General features: G+C 37.1%; 3 protein-coding genes and 1 non-coding gene across 4 annotated transcripts; 3 read left to right on the forward strand and 1 right to left on the reverse strand.

The window, feature by feature from the left end:
* Positions 1-4,619: 4,619 nt before the first annotated feature.
* TRNAL-CAA (transfer RNA leucine (anticodon CAA)) lies at positions 4,620-4,703 on the forward strand. The gene has a single exon. It is a non-coding gene; the product is annotated as a tRNA-Leu (tRNA).
* Positions 4,704-5,381: 678 nt separating this feature from the next.
* On the forward strand, positions 5,382-6,468 carry LOC141654766 (carboxylesterase 1-like). The gene has a single exon (XM_074461883.1). It carries the CDS (start codon positions 5,470-5,472, stop codon positions 6,466-6,468), a length of 999 nt encoding a protein of 332 aa, XP_074317984.1. The 5' UTR covers positions 5,382-5,469.
* A 2,072-nt stretch (positions 6,469-8,540) lies between these two features.
* On the forward strand, positions 8,541-8,960 carry LOC141654767 (zinc finger A20 and AN1 domain-containing stress-associated protein 1-like). Its single transcript, XM_074461884.1, has one exon. It carries the CDS (start codon positions 8,541-8,543, stop codon positions 8,958-8,960), a length of 420 nt encoding a protein of 139 aa, XP_074317985.1.
* Positions 8,961-15,065: 6,105 nt separating this feature from the next.
* LOC141656614 (pentatricopeptide repeat-containing protein At2g13600-like) lies at positions 15,066-17,561 on the reverse strand. The gene has a single exon (XM_074463565.1). It carries the CDS (start codon positions 17,296-17,298, stop codon positions 15,190-15,192), a length of 2,109 nt encoding a protein of 702 aa, XP_074319666.1. The 5' UTR covers positions 17,299-17,561; the 3' UTR covers positions 15,066-15,189.
* Positions 17,562-18,811: the final 1,250 nt, after the last annotated feature.

Here is an 18,811-nt window from a genome sequence, read left to right on the forward strand (position 1 = left end):
TCGTCCGAGTCATTTTCGGTTTGGATATATGAGAGTGAGATTAAAAGATAGAGCAAAAATAAACTAAGCAAAAGACAAAGAACTCTTAACAGACGGACAATACATGCGTTTCGCATTGTTCAGTGACTTGCTTAGCGTTTGTTGTTGGATGCAAACATGGAATTGGAAAGTCAACGTTGCCTTCTACTTTCCTAAAGTTTAGTGGGTATTTTTACTTTCCAAATTGTTAAGTCTTTGCCGTATTAGTCACTGTAATTGGCTGGGACTTTAGTTTGTTTCGTACTCTTATTTCCTAATTAGTTTAGGTATATAGTTTTGGGTGGAATAATACTATATAAAGACCCGACTATATTCTAGGTTAATTAAAGAGAGAAAGGTAGAAAACTTGGTGAGGCAAGTTTGAGGGCTCGTCTTTTGTAATCTGTAATTCTCTCCATACATAGTGAAATATTTCCCTGGCCCTTGTGGACGTAGCTATCATATTGATAGTGAACCACGTAAATTCTTGTGTTCTTTATTTTGCTATTGTTTTTATATCGTCTCAACACGCTTCCGCGCATAACAATTGGCATCTGAGCTAGGTTATTTGATCTGGGAGAGATGATGGCACAGCAGTTAGCTACAAAGATCGACAGATTTACGGGAAGGAATAATTTCGGACTATGGCAGATAAAGATGAAGGCTTTGCTTAAGCAGCAGTGTATCTGGAGACCGTTGACGCCGGGTTTCTCCACAAAGGTGACAAAGACTACCGCAGGGGGCGGTGGCGAGTCTTGAGTCGTCGATCCACGGTGGATCGAGGATCTGAGTTGGTAACAATGGAGGAAAGGGCTCATGCTACAATCTTGTTATGTCCGGGACGATGTTATTACGAAGTTGCGGTGAGGAACCTGGTGGCTTGTGGGCAAAATTGGAGAGTCTTTATATGACTAAAACACTCACCAATAAATTGTTATTGAAACAACGTTTGTTTGGCCTCAGAATGCAAGAAGGTATGTCACTTCGGGATCATCTTGATAAGCTTAACTCTATTTTACTAGATCTACGTAATTTAGATGTTAAGATAGAAGATGAGGATCTTTGCGCTTATTTTGTTAGTTTCTTTACCGTTATCATATGAGAACTTTGTAGAGTCACTTGTGGTGGGTAAGGAGACTTTGACCCTAGAGGAGGTGAAGTCGTCGCTTCACACTAGGGAGTTACGCTTGAAGGCAACTAATGTTGTGGTAGATAATCGGGCTTTGGGATTGGTTGCTAAAGTGAAAAGGAAACAGATTCAGATTGGAGGGAAAAAGAAGAAGTCTTATAGGCCTAAGTCAAAGGGACCAAGTTCTAGTGATTATTGCCATAATTGTGGGGAAAAGGGTCATTGGAAGTTAGAATGTCCTAAGCCAAAGAAGGGAAATTTTGCTTCTTTTGCATTTGCACAACAATCAAAAAGTGATTACGACTACGAGGATGATCTAGCATTGGTGGTCCAAGAAAAGAAGCATCTAGGTGATAGATGGGTTCTTGATAGTGGATGCACATCTCATATGTGTTCTAAACGGGGATGTTTCGACATATAGTCATCATAGGAGCAATTTGTTACCATGGGTGATGGAGCGGTTTGTGAGGCTGTTGGAGTAGGCTCTGTGAAGTTTTTAATGCATGATGGAAAGGTTAGATATCTCAAGGGTGTAAGGCATGTTCCACAACTTAAGAGTAATCTTATTTCTCTTGAAATGTTAGACAGAAGGGGTTTTCGATTTCAAGGAAAAGGTGGAGTATTGAGTGTGTGCAAGGGTCCATGGGAGTTGCTTCGTGGTGTGAAGTCAAGTGCAGGTAACTTGTATCTTTTACAAGGTAAGGCATTGACTAGAGGGATGTCACCTTCTAAACATTATGGTAATGTAGAGGTGAGTCATACTAGGCATGTTGGTCTAGAGGGTTTGAATCTTGCTTCTGGGTTGATAGTTGATGATGTCGAAGGTGAGGTGGAGCTTGCCGAGGCTCTAGTGGTCGATGGATCAGGATCAACAAGAAGAAGTTCAACAACCGAATTGAAGAGTTCGTCTTGTCTTGAGGATGATTGTGTCAACTGGAAGGTGGAGTTAGGGGATACTCCTAAAGGCCGGGTTGATAAAACAGATCGTCAAGAAGAACAACAAAGAGTCTTTCAATTGCGGAGTGGTATGATAAGGTTTGGAAATTTCGAGCCTTGTATACTAAAAGGTAGCTATTTTGTCTCAAGCAACAAGTCTAAGCCAGAAGATGTTGGGTCAAGAGGTGATTTTATGGGGAGTCACCAGTTAGCTAGCGCGTCACGGTGAGGCGCGGGATCACCCTGGCGAGGGTGTGAGTGCTCCGGCGCGAGCACAGGTAAGGAGCCCCGACGGGGGCGTCCATGCCTCGGCGTAGGCATTAGACTCCGGCGTGGGTCAGGTTCTGGCTATAGTGTAGCTTATCTTGGCTAAGGTGGAGCTAGCACGGTGTCTCATGGTTTGAGACTGGTATCGGCAATCATAGTGTAACTATGGTGGAGGGCTCAGTTGACTGGAAGTTGTTCGTAGATCCGACTGTCCGAGTCAAGGTGGAGATTGTTAGAATATGACTCGTCCGAGTCGTTTTCGGTTTGGATATATGAGAGTGAGATTAAAAGATAGAGCAAAAATAAACTAAGCAAAAGACAAAGAACTCTTAACAGACGGACAATACATGCGTTTCGCATTGTTCAGTGACTTGCTTAGCGTTCGTTGTTGGATGCAAACATGGAATTGCAAAGTCAACGTTGCCTTCTACTTTCCTAAAGTTTAGTGGGTATTTTTACTTTCCAAATTGTTAAGTCTTTGCCGTATTAGTCACTGTAATTGGCTGGGACTTTAGTTTGTTTCGTACTCTTATTTCCTAATTAGTTTAGGTATATAGTTTTGGGTGGAATAATACTATATAAAGACCCGACTATATTCTAGGTTAATTAAAGAGAGAAAGGTAGAAAACTTGGTGAGGCAAGTTTGAGGGCTCGTCTTTTGTAATCTGTAATTCTCTCCATACATAGTGAAATATTTCCCTGGCCCTTGTGGACGTAGCTATCATATTGATAGTGAACCACGTAAATTCTTGTGTTCTTTATTTTGCTATTGTTTTTATATCGTCTCAACACGCTTCCGCGCATAACAATTTTAATATTTTAATTAGCAAAATTAGTAGAAATGTTTGGTCAAAGCTTTTTTAACGTATAAATTTTGACCGACCATAATTCCTGATTACGAGTTGAGATGTCGGTGACCTCTTTTTCAATCTGAAGACCTCTTAAAGACGGTCAATTTGAAAAAAAAAATCGTATTCTAAACTTGTAGCCAAGAGTTATTGACGGTCAAAGTTTTTTTTACAAGAAAAGAGGGTACATCTTAGAAAATGAAAAAATTGAGGGGTACATGAAATATCTCAATTCATTTTCTAGCATCTAATAAAGTAAAAAATTGAGGGGTACATAAAATATCTCAATTCATTTTCTAGCATCTAATAAAGTAAATATATTAAAGGAGCAGCATATTAGAAAACATTAGATTGGAATTCAATCTACCATTTCAATATGTCATTTACTAAACAAATAAATTAGTTTTTGAAAATTAAACATGATACAATCCTTGAATATGTTAATAATTTACTTAGCGGCCGTTAACCAAACACCCCTCCATCTCAAGGTCATACCCTCTTAAATCCCATTCAAGCTTAGTTTACAAAGAAATGCTTAACCATCGTCAAATAAAAATTAATTTAATTCCATCCAGAGTAGCAAATATATATTTATATTACATCATCGGCCAAATTCCAAATTTAAAAACCTTTAATTAATAAAAGAATGATTTTAAACATGATGTAATCATGAACGCGGTTGAATAATGAGTAAAATATCAATTATTTCTTTTTATAATACATTTTCAAACCTACTTCCCCTTAAAAAAAATTAAAAAGTTCACCCAAAAAATTGCCAATATTTTGAAATTGCTCGCAAAATCTATTTTTGTGTTTTTATGATGAAAATGCCCTTGTTTTATTCAGTTCTCAAATTATTTCCTCATCCATCAAAATTGTCCACCTTCACCTTTTAACCACTAACACCCACCGCAAACCACCGCAGTCACCCACTCTGTCCCCAACACCATACTCGTCGGAGCCCGTCGCCCCACTCTAAACACCCTGAGCATATTTCTACTTCATAAAATTAACTAAACTAATAGAATATTATACCCATTAGGGCCAGCTATCGTCTAGGGTTTATGATAGTAGGTGTATTATATATACACTCATGTATTCAGTTAGAAACACAATCAATAATACAATAATTCCTTTTATACAATCATCCCCTCTATAATCTTAACATAAACTGACAAATACTTATAAAATAGCTTTTGCTCTGTCCACATTATTGAGTATATACAAAGTCAACAGAATAACAGTTGACTATTAGTTAGTTGGCTAATTAGATATATATTTATATTAGTTGAGTCGGTTATGATTAAAGATAAATAGTAATGTATTATCAAAAAGATCACTTTTGTAATCACACAATTCAATCAGATTAATAATATATCAAAGTTTATACATTCTTATTTCTGCTTCTCAAAATCATCAAAGTCAGGATGGCCGAGTGGTCTAAGGCGCCAGACTCAAGTTCTGGTCCTCTAACGAGGGCGTGGGTTCAAATCCCACTTCTGACATTTATTTTTTACTTTTTTTTAACACCTTGATAATGCATTGATACCTGCAGCTGTAAAACAAAGTGCGGAGTGTTATATTAACTATTTTACCGTGTAAAGAGTAAAGACGGTTTTGTAATGCTTATACGATTACACATTTCATTTGTTACTATTATCAGATAACAAGATTCTGGATAATAATTGTTATATAACGTACAACTGTTATACGAGATAATTAGTACTCCGTAAACCGTAATACACTAAACACCCCATTATTATAATTTCTTGATAAAATTACACTTGATAACTAGTGGTTAGAAATCAAAATCTTTCACTTTAATAAAGCCAAAATGAATCCATACACAAAATAATAATATCAACAAAGTATAGAATAAAGAACAAAGTGTGGAGTGTTATATTAACTATTTTACCGTGTAAAGACGGTTTTGTAATGCTTGTACGATTACACATTTCATTTGTTACTATTAGTATAATCATATAACAAGGTTCTGGATAATAACTGTTACATAACGTACAGCTGTTATACGAGATAATTAGTACTCCGTAAACCGTAATACACTAAACACCTCATTATTGTAATTTCTTGATAAAAATACACTTGATAACTAGTGGTCAAGAATCAGAATCTTTCACTTTGATAAAGCCAAAATGAATCCATACACAAAATAATATCAACAAAGTAAAGAATTTATGCTTTTTTTTTTTCAATAGTTCATCCTTTAAACTCAATTCCCAGCAAAAATCTCTCAACACAAACAAATTAAACATGGCAAACAAAACCAACCCTTCATACCCAACATCTTCAATTGATCCTTACAAATTTCTCCAACTCAAACAAAACCGAGACGGATCCGTAACAAGATTAACACAAACTCCATCAACCCAAGCTTCATCTGATCCAAACTCTACTTCCCTTGTTCTCACCAAAGACTGCCCTCTCAACACAGTCGACAACACCTTCTTACGACTTTTCCTTCCTAAAATCGCGTTAAATCCCTCCTCGTCTTCCTCCAAGCTGCCTGTTATAGTATACTTTCACGGTGGTGGGTTCGTGTTCCACCATGCTGACTCAACCATGTTCCATGACTTCTGTTCTGAACTTGCTGTTTTCACCAGTGCCCTGGTTGTATCAGTTGAGTATCGTCTTGCGCCTGAACACCGCCTTCCTGCAGCGTACGATGATTCCATAGACGCGTTGCGTTGGATTAGAAATGAGGAGCATGATCAAGATGAGTGGCTTGCAAAGTATGGAGATTGTTCGAAATGTTTTTTAATGGGATCGAGTGTAGGAGGGAATATAGCATACATTGTAGGGTTAAAGGTGTTGAAGTTAGTTTCTGATTTAGGACCCTTAGAGATTAAGGGGTTGATTCTACACCAACCTTATTTCGGAGGGATGGTGCGAACAGGGTCAGAACTGAACCTGATCGATGATCCATACGTTCCGTTATCAGCTAATGATTTGTTTTGGGAGTTGAGTTTACCAGTTGGAGCAGACCGTGACCATGAGTATAGTAACCTGAAAATAGGCGAGGGTATGGAATTGTGGAATCGGATGAAGGAGCTTGGGTGGCGGGTTTTGGTAACCGGGTGTAGTGGAGATCCGCTTGTGGATCGTCAGGTGGAACTTGTTAAGCTTTTGAAGGAGAAGGGAGTTTTGGTGAAAGGGCATTTCACGGAAGGTGATTATCATGCTGTTGAGGTCTTTGATCAACTTAAATTTCGTTCCTTTCTTCTTCTTGTAAAAGATTTCATGACACTTTAGGTAGCTTATTTAATTAAAATTTCAGCTGCCTGATTTTTTTTCATGTGTTTCTTGAATAGTTTATTTGTCTAAATAAACTACCTGAAATAAAATGCTACATAGGGTAGCATTTGAGATTTCAGTATCTGAAATAACTTTTCTTCCATTTTTTACCTCAACAATCTTTAATACTCCTTCAATTTCATTTATTGTTCCCCTTTTTTTTGGCATAAGAAATAAGGGAATTAATTAGGACCACACAATACACATGACCCCACATCAAATTGATTTTGGACCACACAAAGTTGTCCAAAAAAGGAAAGAGGGAACAATAAAGAAAATGGATGGAAATGGAAAGAGGAACAATAAATGAAATAAGAGGGAGTATTAAATAATTATCATACATTTTTACGTCATTTTACCAAAAACCAGCTACCTTTTCAGCTAGTTTGCCAAACAATTTTTATATAATCAGTTAAATTATCAGTTCCTAATTTTCAGTTACATTATCAGTTATCTTTTCAGATTTCAGTTAGCTTTTCTGTTTTCAGCTACTTTTTCAGCTTTCAGCTACAAGTAGTTTTACCAAACAGAGCCTAAGACTAAAGCAGGTTAAATAACGGAATAAATAAGACGCTCTGCAAGTTCTTTTTGCCAATCTCTTGCCATTATTTACAAAGCATAAAGAGATATAAATCAGAAATTGTATAATTTGATAATATTGTTTTGTTTCAACAAAATTAACGAGCTGTATTATCGTTTTTTGCATGTTCTTTAAAATCTAGAGTTCATGCGAATTCTCCCAAGTTATAACCTATCATACGATCCATCAATACTATATAGTATATACATATAATTCGGAAATTAAGAGATTTCAATGTAATTAAACCCTTAAATAAATCTATACAAATTAATTATACTATAGAGTTTTGGTTGAAGTATAAATTTAGAAAACACCAGAATATGGTGATTTTTCTTAAAATAAACATACCCCACTTATGCTATTAATTAGTATGTAATATTTTGGAAAGGAACATGCTAAATCCCGCACACAATTTTACTAAATCCCACACATTTTCCCGCCTTATTCCGAATATACCCCTTTCATTTCTCACACCCACCAAGAGTGGGACAAATCAAAAACCGAATTAAAAAATAAAAAAATTCCAAATCGACGGACCACCAAGCTCCACCTGGAAACTGAACCCCGACGTCGGCGACGGAAGGTTGATGGCGATGTGGTTGATGACCGTTCGTTGGTTTCTCTGGCAAAGATAATCGCTCGATATTTCTGTTCGTGGTCTAATTTTACAATTGTAAAATGTCACAGCATGGTTTTGCAGAATTGTCAAACATGTTTTCCATTTTCTCTAGCACTTGATTTGTTCACTCAAAGTTGTTAAACAAACAAGTATTCATGTTCTAATTGTTCGTAATTAATTAGGCTTGTAAATTGTAATCCACCATCAATTCAAACCCTAATTGTAAAAAAATCCCTTTTTTTCTAAAAAAAATAGAACATTAATTAGATCAATTAAAAGATAGGTTTATTAATAAAATTGTTGATAAAACGGAGAAATCACCGGTGATGTCTACAAATTACGATCCATAATTGTTGAGCTATTGCTGAATTGGTTAGATTTTGAGAGAAAATGGAGATAACTTTATTCAATTCTTTTTTTAAGATGAAGGGTAGTTATGGAATTTATGGGCAAAATGTGTGAGATAAAGTAATTTTAGGTGCGGGATTTAGCAACTATTTTTGGAAATTATTACAAGGTAGTAAAAATAAGTTTTAAGGCAAGTTCTATTAACTTTATTTTTGAATACTATAAGTTCTAGATACTCCTAATATAGCCTAAATCATAATCTTTCCTAGGCAAGATGGAATTAGGAAATGTACTTGAAATCAAAGAAAAAAAAATTGAACATCTATATATATACACACAAGTCACAAGTCACAACCCCATCTAACACCAAAATTATTTACACATAACTGCTAAGAATAACAAAGCATAAGCTGTCTTCGTAAATTGGCATCCTAATACAAAAGAGACTTTTTTCGAGCGACTTACTTGAAAACGAACGAGAAGATGAGCAACATGAATGACCCACCTCTTTGTGCAAATGGATGCGGATTCTATGGGAATCCGACCCAACACAATCTTTGTTCTAAGTGTTACAAAGATTCCCTCAAGCAAGCAGTCCTACAACAAGAACAAACTCGTACAAATAATAACAACAAAGACGACATCGTCACTAAGGTCGATGTCGAAAGTGGGAGTGAGACTCAGATGAATAAGAAGATGAAGAAGAGGTGTGGTTGTTGCAAGAAACGGGTTGGGCTGACGGGTTTCGAGTGCAGGTGTGGAGAAGTGTACTGTGGGTCCCATAGGTATCCTGAGATGCATTCATGTCCGTTTGATTTCAAGGGAGTCGAAGTTGAAGCGTTGTCCAAGACTTTGTATTCTGCTGCTGAATGCAAGGCTGATAAGCTTCATTACCGATTGTGATTAGCGATCCATAATATCGTCTTAATCATCTAATTATTACTGCTATAGTTCAGATTTATTATCCACTTATTACCTTTCTTTGTTATATGGTTGTTTATGTAAATGTGTTGATTCTACTGATTGTAGAATTTGCATACGCGTTAGTTCTTATGTAAGCGGCCTTATAATTATAATAACTACTTTACGAGGGAGAAAATGACACTGCGACTTGTGAAGAATAAGTATTGCTGACATGTAGATGACGTAAGCAAGATAGTTAGTTAGGAATCTGTTATTAGAGCATGCTATAAATATAAGCATCAAGCAATGTAATTGTAACTGATTCACTACAATATATTACAACAACTTCTCTCTCTTACTTCTCTCTATAACAAACTCTCTATAATTGTTCATACTCATTAAGCTTTAGTGTAGTCATCAATGGAGGAACTACATCTTCACATGGTATCAGGAGACACGGGGGATTGATTCTGGTTCATTTCTGGTTCTTTTCGTCTCTAGCGTGTTGAAATTCTTCAGTTTGTGAGGATATCTCTTCTTCTTTCTTGTTTTTTTTCCAGCTTCCGCAGAATTTCTCCATTTTTGATTACTTTTTTGCCTCTTTTTTCTGCATCTGCTTGAAGTTCTTGCTTATTCAATCTGTTTGCTTTGAATCATCATAATCATGTCGTCTGATACTGCAAATTCTGTTGTTGCACCTTATGCTGTTCTTGATGATCCACTATACATCTCTAATACTGATCAACCGAATTTAAAGTTGACTGAGATAAAATTCAATGGAAATACTAGCTTTCTTCAATGGAAACGTGAAGTTTATAATGCTTTGATTGCTAAAAATAAGGAAGGATTTATTGACGGTACATGTAAGACTCCTGATAAAACCGGTAATACTTATCATCAATGGAGGAGGTGTGATCTATTAGTTATGCGTTGGTTGACAAATTCTGTAGAATCACATATTGGTGAAACCTTGAAGTATTGCTCCAATGCTAAAGAAATGTGGGAAGAATTACTTGAGAGATATGGTCAAACCAATGGACTAGAGATTTATTCATTAAAAAAGGAATTAGGCCAAATTTCTCAAGAAAACACTAGCTTAATTGAATATTATAGCAAGATGAAGACTGCCTGGGAGTGTCTTGATGAATTAGATCCTATACCTTACTGTTCATGTGGAGCATTGACTAGTTGTACTTGTCAACTGTTGAAAAGACTCTTAGACAGAGATAATACCTCCAAGCTTATTCAGTTTCTCATGGGCCTCAACCATGGATATGAGTCTGTTAAGACTAATGTATTAACCATGGATTCTTTACCACCACTGAACAAAGCTTTAGGTCTTCTTCAGAAAGTTGAGAAACAAAGACTGATTGCTGAACATACTGCTGTTCCTACAGAAGTGAATGCTTATGCTTCTGCTAGGTCTTCTGATGTGTCTCAGGGAGACTGGAAGAGACAAAAGTCTGATGTATCTGCTGATAAGCCATCACCAAAATTCTGCAGTAGTTGCCAGAAGCCAGGACATACTGCTGATGAATGCTACCATGGAAAACCATGTGATTATTGTGGCAAGAAAGGCCATCCTATTGCTAATTGTTACATCAGACTCAGGCATCTTGCTAACAAATCTGGTAGAGGCAGGGGCAGATACAATTCTGGTGGACGTTCTAATGTTTACCACAGACGTGCTAACAATGTTGATGTTATGCAGGGTAACAGTCCACTTGATGTCTATCCTGCAGGTAGTTCAGAATCTTCTGCCATAGAAGTTGACCAGAATGTAGTAAATGGGATTGTGAAGAATGTTGTGCAGCAAGTTTACAAAGCACTGTCAGACAAGTCTTCTGCTGCAGCTGCTGGGACTTCTACTGTGAACTTTGCAGGTACAAAGTTATATTCTGAGGCTTATACAGTAGCACAAACTTATGGGCAAATGGATTGGATTGTAGATACAGGAGCGTCTGACCATATGACCTCAAAAGTTGAAATGCTCACTAATGTTAGATCCCTGAATTCACCTATCTTAATAGGTCTTCCAGATGGTACTATTAAGTTAGTACATACTGTGGGTGATATCATGTTAACAAAAGCTATTAAGTTGCAAAGTGTTTTGGTGGTTCCAGATTTTAAGCAAAATTTGCTTTCAATTAGCAAACTAATCCAGCATACACCAATGACTGTCTTGTTTAATTCTGAGTGTTGTGTGTTCCAGGACCTTATCAGTAAGGCAACCTTGGGAATGGCTAAAAGGAAAAGAGGCCTCTCTTTGGTTTCAACTTGACTTTGGATAATAAGAATAAGACTGCCAGAGATGAAGAGTCAAGATTGTTGGTGAATTCAAGCAAGTTATCACAATCTAATGCTTGTAATAAAGAATGTAATCTTGAACTCTTACACTCTAGGCTTGGGCATAGCTCTTTTGATAAGTTGCAGCATGTAAAACATTTGACTGTCAATTCAATGCAAAAGTTCAGTTGTAATACTTGTCATTTGTCTAAGCTACATATGTTACCTTTCCAGAGAAGCCAATCACATGCTCAGGGTTTATTTGAGCTTATACACTTGGATTTATGGGGTTCATATAAGACACCCACTATATCAGGAGCTAAATACTTCTTAACCATTCTTGATGACCATTCAAGGGTCACTTGGATTTATATGTTTCAGAATAAATTTCAAGTTGCAGGTTTACTTAAAGCTTTCATGGCTTATATTGAAACCCAATTCAGTGGGACAATCAAAACTTTCAGGAGTGATAATGGGTCAGAATTTTTACAAGAGCAGTGTAGTGAATTGTTCAGAGATAAGGGTATTCTATTACAAAGGAGCATTGTTGGGAGGCCTCAACAAAATGGCCGTGTAGAAAGAAAACACAGGCATCTAATAGAAACAGCCAGAGCACTTAGAATACATGCTAATCTGCCAATCAAATTTTGGGGTGAATGTGTTTTGGCTGCTACTTACTTAATAAACAAAATGCCTACTTCAGTCCTAGAATGGAAGACACCATTTGAGGTTTTGTTTGGCAAACAGGCAACTTATGATGAATTGAGAGTGCTGGGTTGTCTATGCTATGCTCCCATGCCACCTACTCACAAGGATAAATTTGGTCCAAAAGGTAGGAAGTGCATTTTTATAGGGTATCCCTTTGGCCAAAAAGGATACAAATTGTATGATCTTCAGACTCATACTACCTTTGTAGCTAGAGATGTCATTTTTAAGGAAGATATTTTTCCTTATAAGGATCAGCAACCTATTACAGATGATATGCATTCTGTTGACAGTGATTTGGTTGATATTTTCCATTCTGATGATCCTATTTCCAATAATGGTATACCTGCTGTTGTTTCTACAGAGGTGCCACTTACATCTAGCATGCAACAGTCTGGAATACCAGGTGTACAGTCACAACCACAAGTCAGAACTGATACAGTTCAGTCTCAAACACAAGCTACAAGTGCTCCTGGTGTTTCCATCAGGCAATCAACCAGACCAACTCAATTGTCTACCAGACTCCAAGGTTATCATTGCCCTCAAAAATTGCCTGTTGATAAAAGATCTACACGACAGTCTGCTTTTCAAGCATCTGTGTTAGACACTATGGTGGAATTTTCCACAGAATATGTCAATTCTTTAGCTAAGGTCTTGACTGAGGTTGAGCCTACCAGTTATACACAAGCAAGTTCTGATCCAAGATGGCTAGAGGCTATGAACAAGGAATTAACAGCCTTGGAAGAGAATAACACCTGGGTGCTAACTGAACTACCAATTGGGCACAAAGCTATAGGATCCAAGTGGGTTTATAAAGTGAAGCATAAGGCAGATGGTTCTGTTGAACGTTTTAAAGCCAGATTAGTAGCAAAAGGTTTCAATCAGGTGAAGTATAAAGACTATGTTCATACTTTTTCACCAGTTGCTAAATTTGCAACAGTAAGGGTGTTATTGGCTATAGCAGCATCTAAAGGATGGCCATTGTTCCAGCTTGACATCAACAATGCGTTTTTACATGGGTTTTTAGATGAAGAGGTCTATATGAAACCTCCTGAAGGCTATGATAAAGCACAACCAGGGCAGGTTTGTAGACTCAAGAGATCCCTATATGGATTGAAGCAAGCTTCCCGTCAGTGGAACATAGAATTGACAAAATTTCTACAACAACAAGGTTTCACTCAATCAAAGCAGGATTACTCATTGTTTACTAGGTTTAATCCTGTTACAAGTAAATTTGTCATTGCTCTTGTTTACGTTGATGATGTCCTATTAACTGGAGAATCAGTTGAAGAAATTGAGGGACTTAAGCAAGGATTAGACAAGGCTTTCACTATCAAAGACCTAGGTAATATGCGCTATTTTCTGGGTTTAGAAATAGCCAGGAATGAAACTGGGTTGCTTCTTAATCAAAGAAAGTACACTTTGGACATTATCAAAGATCTGCAAATGGAAGAATGCACACCAGCAGATTTCCCATTACCAAGAGGTCTGAAATTGTCTACTGATGCAGGTGATATCTTACCTGATCCAGAGAAGTATAGACGCATTATTGGGAGATTGCTGTACCTAAATATGACGAGGCCTGATATATCCTATGCTACTCAACACTTGAGCCAATTTTTACAGCAACCACGAGTACCACACATGCAAGCAGCTGTTCACGTGGTTAGATACTTAAAGAAAGATAAGTCAGTGCGGTTTACCTGCTCATACTCCTTTAAGCGTAATGACCTACGGTGGCCGTGATTGGGCTAAATGTGTGTTTTCTGGACGATCTCTTAGTGGCTACTGCGTTTTTATAGGTGATTCCCTAGTCTCATGGAAGACTAAGAAACAAAAAACCGTGAGCAAAAGCTCAGCAGAAGCTGAATACCGTAGTATGTCTGCTACAACAAGTGAAATGGTGTGGATTGCTAATCTGCTATCTGACTTACGCATTGCAGTGCCTAAACCCATTCCTCTTTTCTGCGATAACAAAGCAGCACAGCACATAGCAGAGAATCCCATTTTTCATGAAAGAACTAAACATCTGGATATCGATTGTCATTATGTTAGGGAAAAATTACAGGAGGGGTTCTTGATTCCTCATCATGTTCGTACTGGACTACAGCTTGCTGACATTTTAACAAAAGCTTTGGGAACGCAACAACATGAATATCTATGTTCCAAGCTTGGTTTGCAGCATCATAGAACAGCCAAGCTTGAAGGGGGGATGTGAAGAATAAGTATTGCTGACATGTAGATGACGTAAGCAAGATAGTTAGTTAGGAATCTGTTATTAGAGCATGCTATAAATATAAGCATCAAGCAATGTAATTGTAACTGATTCACTACAATATATTACAACAACTTCTCTCTCTTACTTCTCTCTATAACAAACTCTCTATAATTGTTCATACTCATTAAGCTTTAGTGTAGTCATCAATGGAGGAACTACATCTTCACACGACTCCATTCCAAGAATCAAGAACAACAACAATTAAGTCCTAGTTCAAATATGATTTTGTAGAATTAGGTAACATGAACCGTTTTCTAAATTATGACATACAAAAATAAATATATAAACATATTACGTGTACTTGAAAAAAAAAAAAAAATTTGAAAAATTACGAATATATAAACAAAGGGCATTTTTTTCCATGGAGCCAAAGACTCATTACTTTTGATTGTTGATTATGCTGGAATAAAGCAAAATGGCTAGCTAAAGTAGCAGCTCTTTTTTCTATTATGAAGTACCCGTCCTTCCCAGTTCTAGACGAAATTTTCATTTTGCGTCATTCGGAAACAGCCTCTTTGTGTTGCTAACACAAGAATAGGGCTGCGTACATCCGACCCCCTCTTACCTAGCAATTTGCGGGAGCCATTGATGCATTGGAGTAATGTTGTTGTATAAACAAAGAGAAGTTTATTCTGAGATGAAAAAGATCATTGTAGAAGGACTACATCTTTTAGAAGTAAAACTATTCATGGCCATTTTCACTTAACCGAAGCTACGACAGTCTTCTTCCTAAGGATACTGACAGCAATTTATTTGATAGACCCTTCCACTTGTTTAAGCGATGAGTGCCCTTACTACTCACATCAATTAATTTTGATTTGCGAAAACCATTGATATTTCAACCAAAATGTCACATGTTCATAGTCTAATTAGTTTCCTGGACAAGGAGATGCATACAGTATTACTTAACAGCAAGACAGCAACGTTTACCTGATCACTGCAATTGCAATATACTTTGAGCTACAAACAGTAAGGCAAATAACCTTCCGATTCGATCATCTCTTCCTCGTCATCAATCTCATAACCACCAATAATAGGAACAGATTTAACCAGCTTAATTTGCTTAGTAAGAATCTTGAGGATGGAATAGATATCATTTGTCTGGGGGTGACTTTTATCCCTAACCATAAAGACGTGTACACGGCTCTGTATCTCAATCCAACTGCACCCCGGCTGCTTAACAACTCCCCTTTTCACCATAAGTTTACGAACCTCATTAACATCTTTCCACCTTCCAAGTTCTGCATACATGTTAGATAGAAGAACATAAGGACCCGAATTACTAGGATCAATTTCCAATAGCCTCTCTGCGACATACTTTCCCATTTCGATATTCTGATGAATTTTACAGGCCGATAGCAAAGAAGCCCATACAACAGTGTCAGGCGGGATTGGCATACTCTCAATCAAATCTTTTGCTTCATCAAAGCAAGCCGCTCGACCAAGTATATCAACCATACACGTATAATGGTCCTTCCATGGTTCAAGACCATGTAACTTAATCATTGAGCGGAAATAGTAACGACCCTCTTTCACTAGACCAGAATGACTACAAGCACATAGCACACCAAGCATTGATATGTGGTCGGGGTTTTCACCGGACATCAACAACATTTTCTTAAACATCTTAAGAGCTTCAATCCCATATCCATTTTGAGCATAACCTACTATCATTGCATTCCAAGAAACATGATCTCGATCCACCATGTTCCGGAAAACCCCTAATGCATCATCAACCGACCCACATTTCATATACATATCTATCAGAGCATTCCCTACAAAGATTTCAGAATCTTGCCCTGAATGAAAGCATGGTCCATGTTTTAACAAGTGAGCATGTGATTGCATGCCAAGATTCAAATCAGCCAGATTGGCACAAGCGTTGAGAAGATTACCAAAAGTAAAATGAGTAGGCCAAACAGATTCTTTCTTTAATTGTCGAAAAAGAGCGAGTGCCTTCTCGTTTTCTCCATTTTGTGTGTAACCTGCCATAAGTGCATTCCAGGATACTACATTCTTATCAATCATATTTGTAAACAATAAGTTAGCAGCATCTACACTTGCTGCTTTTGCAAAACCACTAACCATAGTAGTCTCAGACACGACATTCCTACAAGGCATATTTTGGAAGACCAAAGTAGCTTCCTTGATTCTACCGTTTTTCGCATACATATCAACTAATGCATTACCTAAAATCAGATCGTTCCTAAATTTGTCGTTTTTCACAACCAAACCATGAATTTGTCTACCTTCTCTAATTGCTGCTAAGGTTGCGCAAGCACTAACCACACTAGCTAGTGTAATCTCATCAGGGTAAACCCTATGACACATGATCATACTTGAAAACACCTTAATAGCTTCGCTCACAGGGCCATTCTGCTCGTAACACGTTATCAAACTATTCCAGGTCACTCTATTTCTATAATCCATCCCATCAAAAGCCTTCCTAGCCAATACCACTTGACCACATTTAGCATACATGTCGACAAGAGCAGACCCCATATACACATCCAACAAACAAGGCGTCTTAGCCATTGCGCCATGAACTTGAGTACCCATCTCCAGATCAACTAACCCAGCACAAGCACTAACAACACTCCCAAACGAGTACTGATTCAGCACAAATCCCTCTCTATGCATCCTCACAAAATACTCAACCGCCTCCTCAAACCTATCACACTGAGCAAACCCAGACACCATCGAATTCCACGAACACTGATCACGCTCATCCCCGGGTATCGCCTCAAAAACCTCTTCAGCTTCATCTACAAAACCCCACCTCGTCAAACCACTCAAAATTGTATTGAAACTAAAGATGTTTCTTTGCGGCATTTTATCAAACACCTTACGTGCACCATCCAAGAACCCACATTTCCCATACATATCAACCAGACGATTCTGGATAAAAACCTCCGAGTCAAACCGGGATTTAACGATTTTAGCATGGACACAACGACCATGGCGAACAGAGTTTGATTGAATGCACCAATCCAATAATTTGGCAAATGCTGATGAATTTGGGAGATATTGGTTTTCAACAATTTGCTTAACCACCACATTTCTTGCCATCCCATTTATTCAAATTATATTATTATACTACTGTAATTATCATAATTTCGCGAGAGCAAGAAAAGTGATTTAAAATATGCAGCCATTTTTCTGGGTTGATGATTTTCACAAATTGTTCTATATGACTATTTTTAACAAAAGACTAACCTAATGGCCCAAAACCCAACTAAGCAAGTTAATAAATTGTTAAAAAATTGTTTACTTTAGTAGCATAATACTTTATCGTAATAACTTGCATATTTAAATATGTCGGTATTCGTTATAAGATATCGGGTAATCAAAATAAAACTGAAATATAAGTAAATGTAATTATATGTTAACTTTGGGCTTTTCTCCTTTTGGGTCAGTCATATGTTATAGGACTGTCCTATAAGGAAGTTGCTGGATGATTTTTGACTCGGAAGATGGGCAGTGATGGCATCGCAAATTCATTCAAATGGAGCCCAAACAATAAATAAACCTGGCAAAATAAAACTCGAATCCGGAAAATCGAACGAAAATATCTAAATTGCTACCGATCAATCGCTTGATACGAGTAATGATGCGTGCCTTTTGTATACGTTCATTCACATGTTTGGCACGCATTTCTATATGCTTATTTGATTATTTCATTCCATTTCCTCCCGTATTTGCTACTTTGGGTGTGTTTTATGTCTCTTGTAGGTTTGAGACTCACTTATGCATTTAGAAGCCAAATCCGTTCGGTAAAGGAACAAGAGAGAAGCTTGGAAGAGTTTAGACGAGCTTAGGAGAGCAAGGAATGGAGTTTTATACATGATGTCTATTAACTTGGTGCTATTGTCAATAGACGGGGGGTTATATGTCGTTAGACATTGCCAATAGACACATACTCCATCAAAGATTGAAGTTTTTACTCTTTGTTTATTGACAACATACACGTTGTCTATTGACAAATGACACCTATATGCTGTCTATATACATTCAGCTGAGTGTCGATCGGCCATCCTATAAATTGTCCATAGACTTGCTGCACTATGTCGATAGAAACCTTTATTAGAGACAGATTCACGTTATATTGAAGGCTTTGCTCAATGTCGATCGACCACTTGCTCTATATGTCGATAGACATTGTTCATTCGACACAGGAGGAACACTGTTGGAGAGTTTTGCTCTTGTCGATCGACCTTATACACACTGTCGATCGACCAAGACCCATTGTCGATCGACATAGTACACGGATAGTCGAGTTTGTGTTTAGTTTGTTTATTGTTTTGGGCTTTAGTATAAAAGCTCTTGTATTTTTCTATTAGGTTTACACTTTTCACACTTACTTTATGCAAGCAGGCAGTTAGAAACATTATTACGTACTCTCTTATTTAAAATTTCCAATCGGGAATTTTAATTCCCTTTTCTCCTTTTCGTTCATCTTGTTTAATTGCTATATTTTCTCTTCTTATTATTGCTAGTTTTATTTTATTTTATTTTATTTTATTTAATTTCTCAATTAATTTAATTATGTATTCCTATTTCCTTCCCTCTATCGTCTTATTCA

This window comes from Silene latifolia, chromosome 5, assembly GCF_048544455.1.
Source record: "Silene latifolia isolate original U9 population chromosome 5, ASM4854445v1, whole genome shotgun sequence".
NCBI lineage: Eukaryota > Viridiplantae > Streptophyta > Magnoliopsida > Caryophyllales > Caryophyllaceae > Silene > Silene latifolia.

Coding starts and splice junctions, on each gene's coding strand:
- LOC141654766 (XM_074461883.1), top strand. CDS start 5,470: ATGGCAAACAAAACCAACCCTTCATACCCAACATCTTCAATTGATCCT.
- LOC141654767 (XM_074461884.1), top strand. CDS start 8,541: ATGAGCAACATGAATGACCCACCTCTTTGTGCAAATGGATGCGGATTC.
- LOC141656614 (XM_074463565.1), bottom strand. CDS start 17,298: ATGGCAAGAAATGTGGTGGTTAAGCAAATTGTTGAAAACCAATATCTC.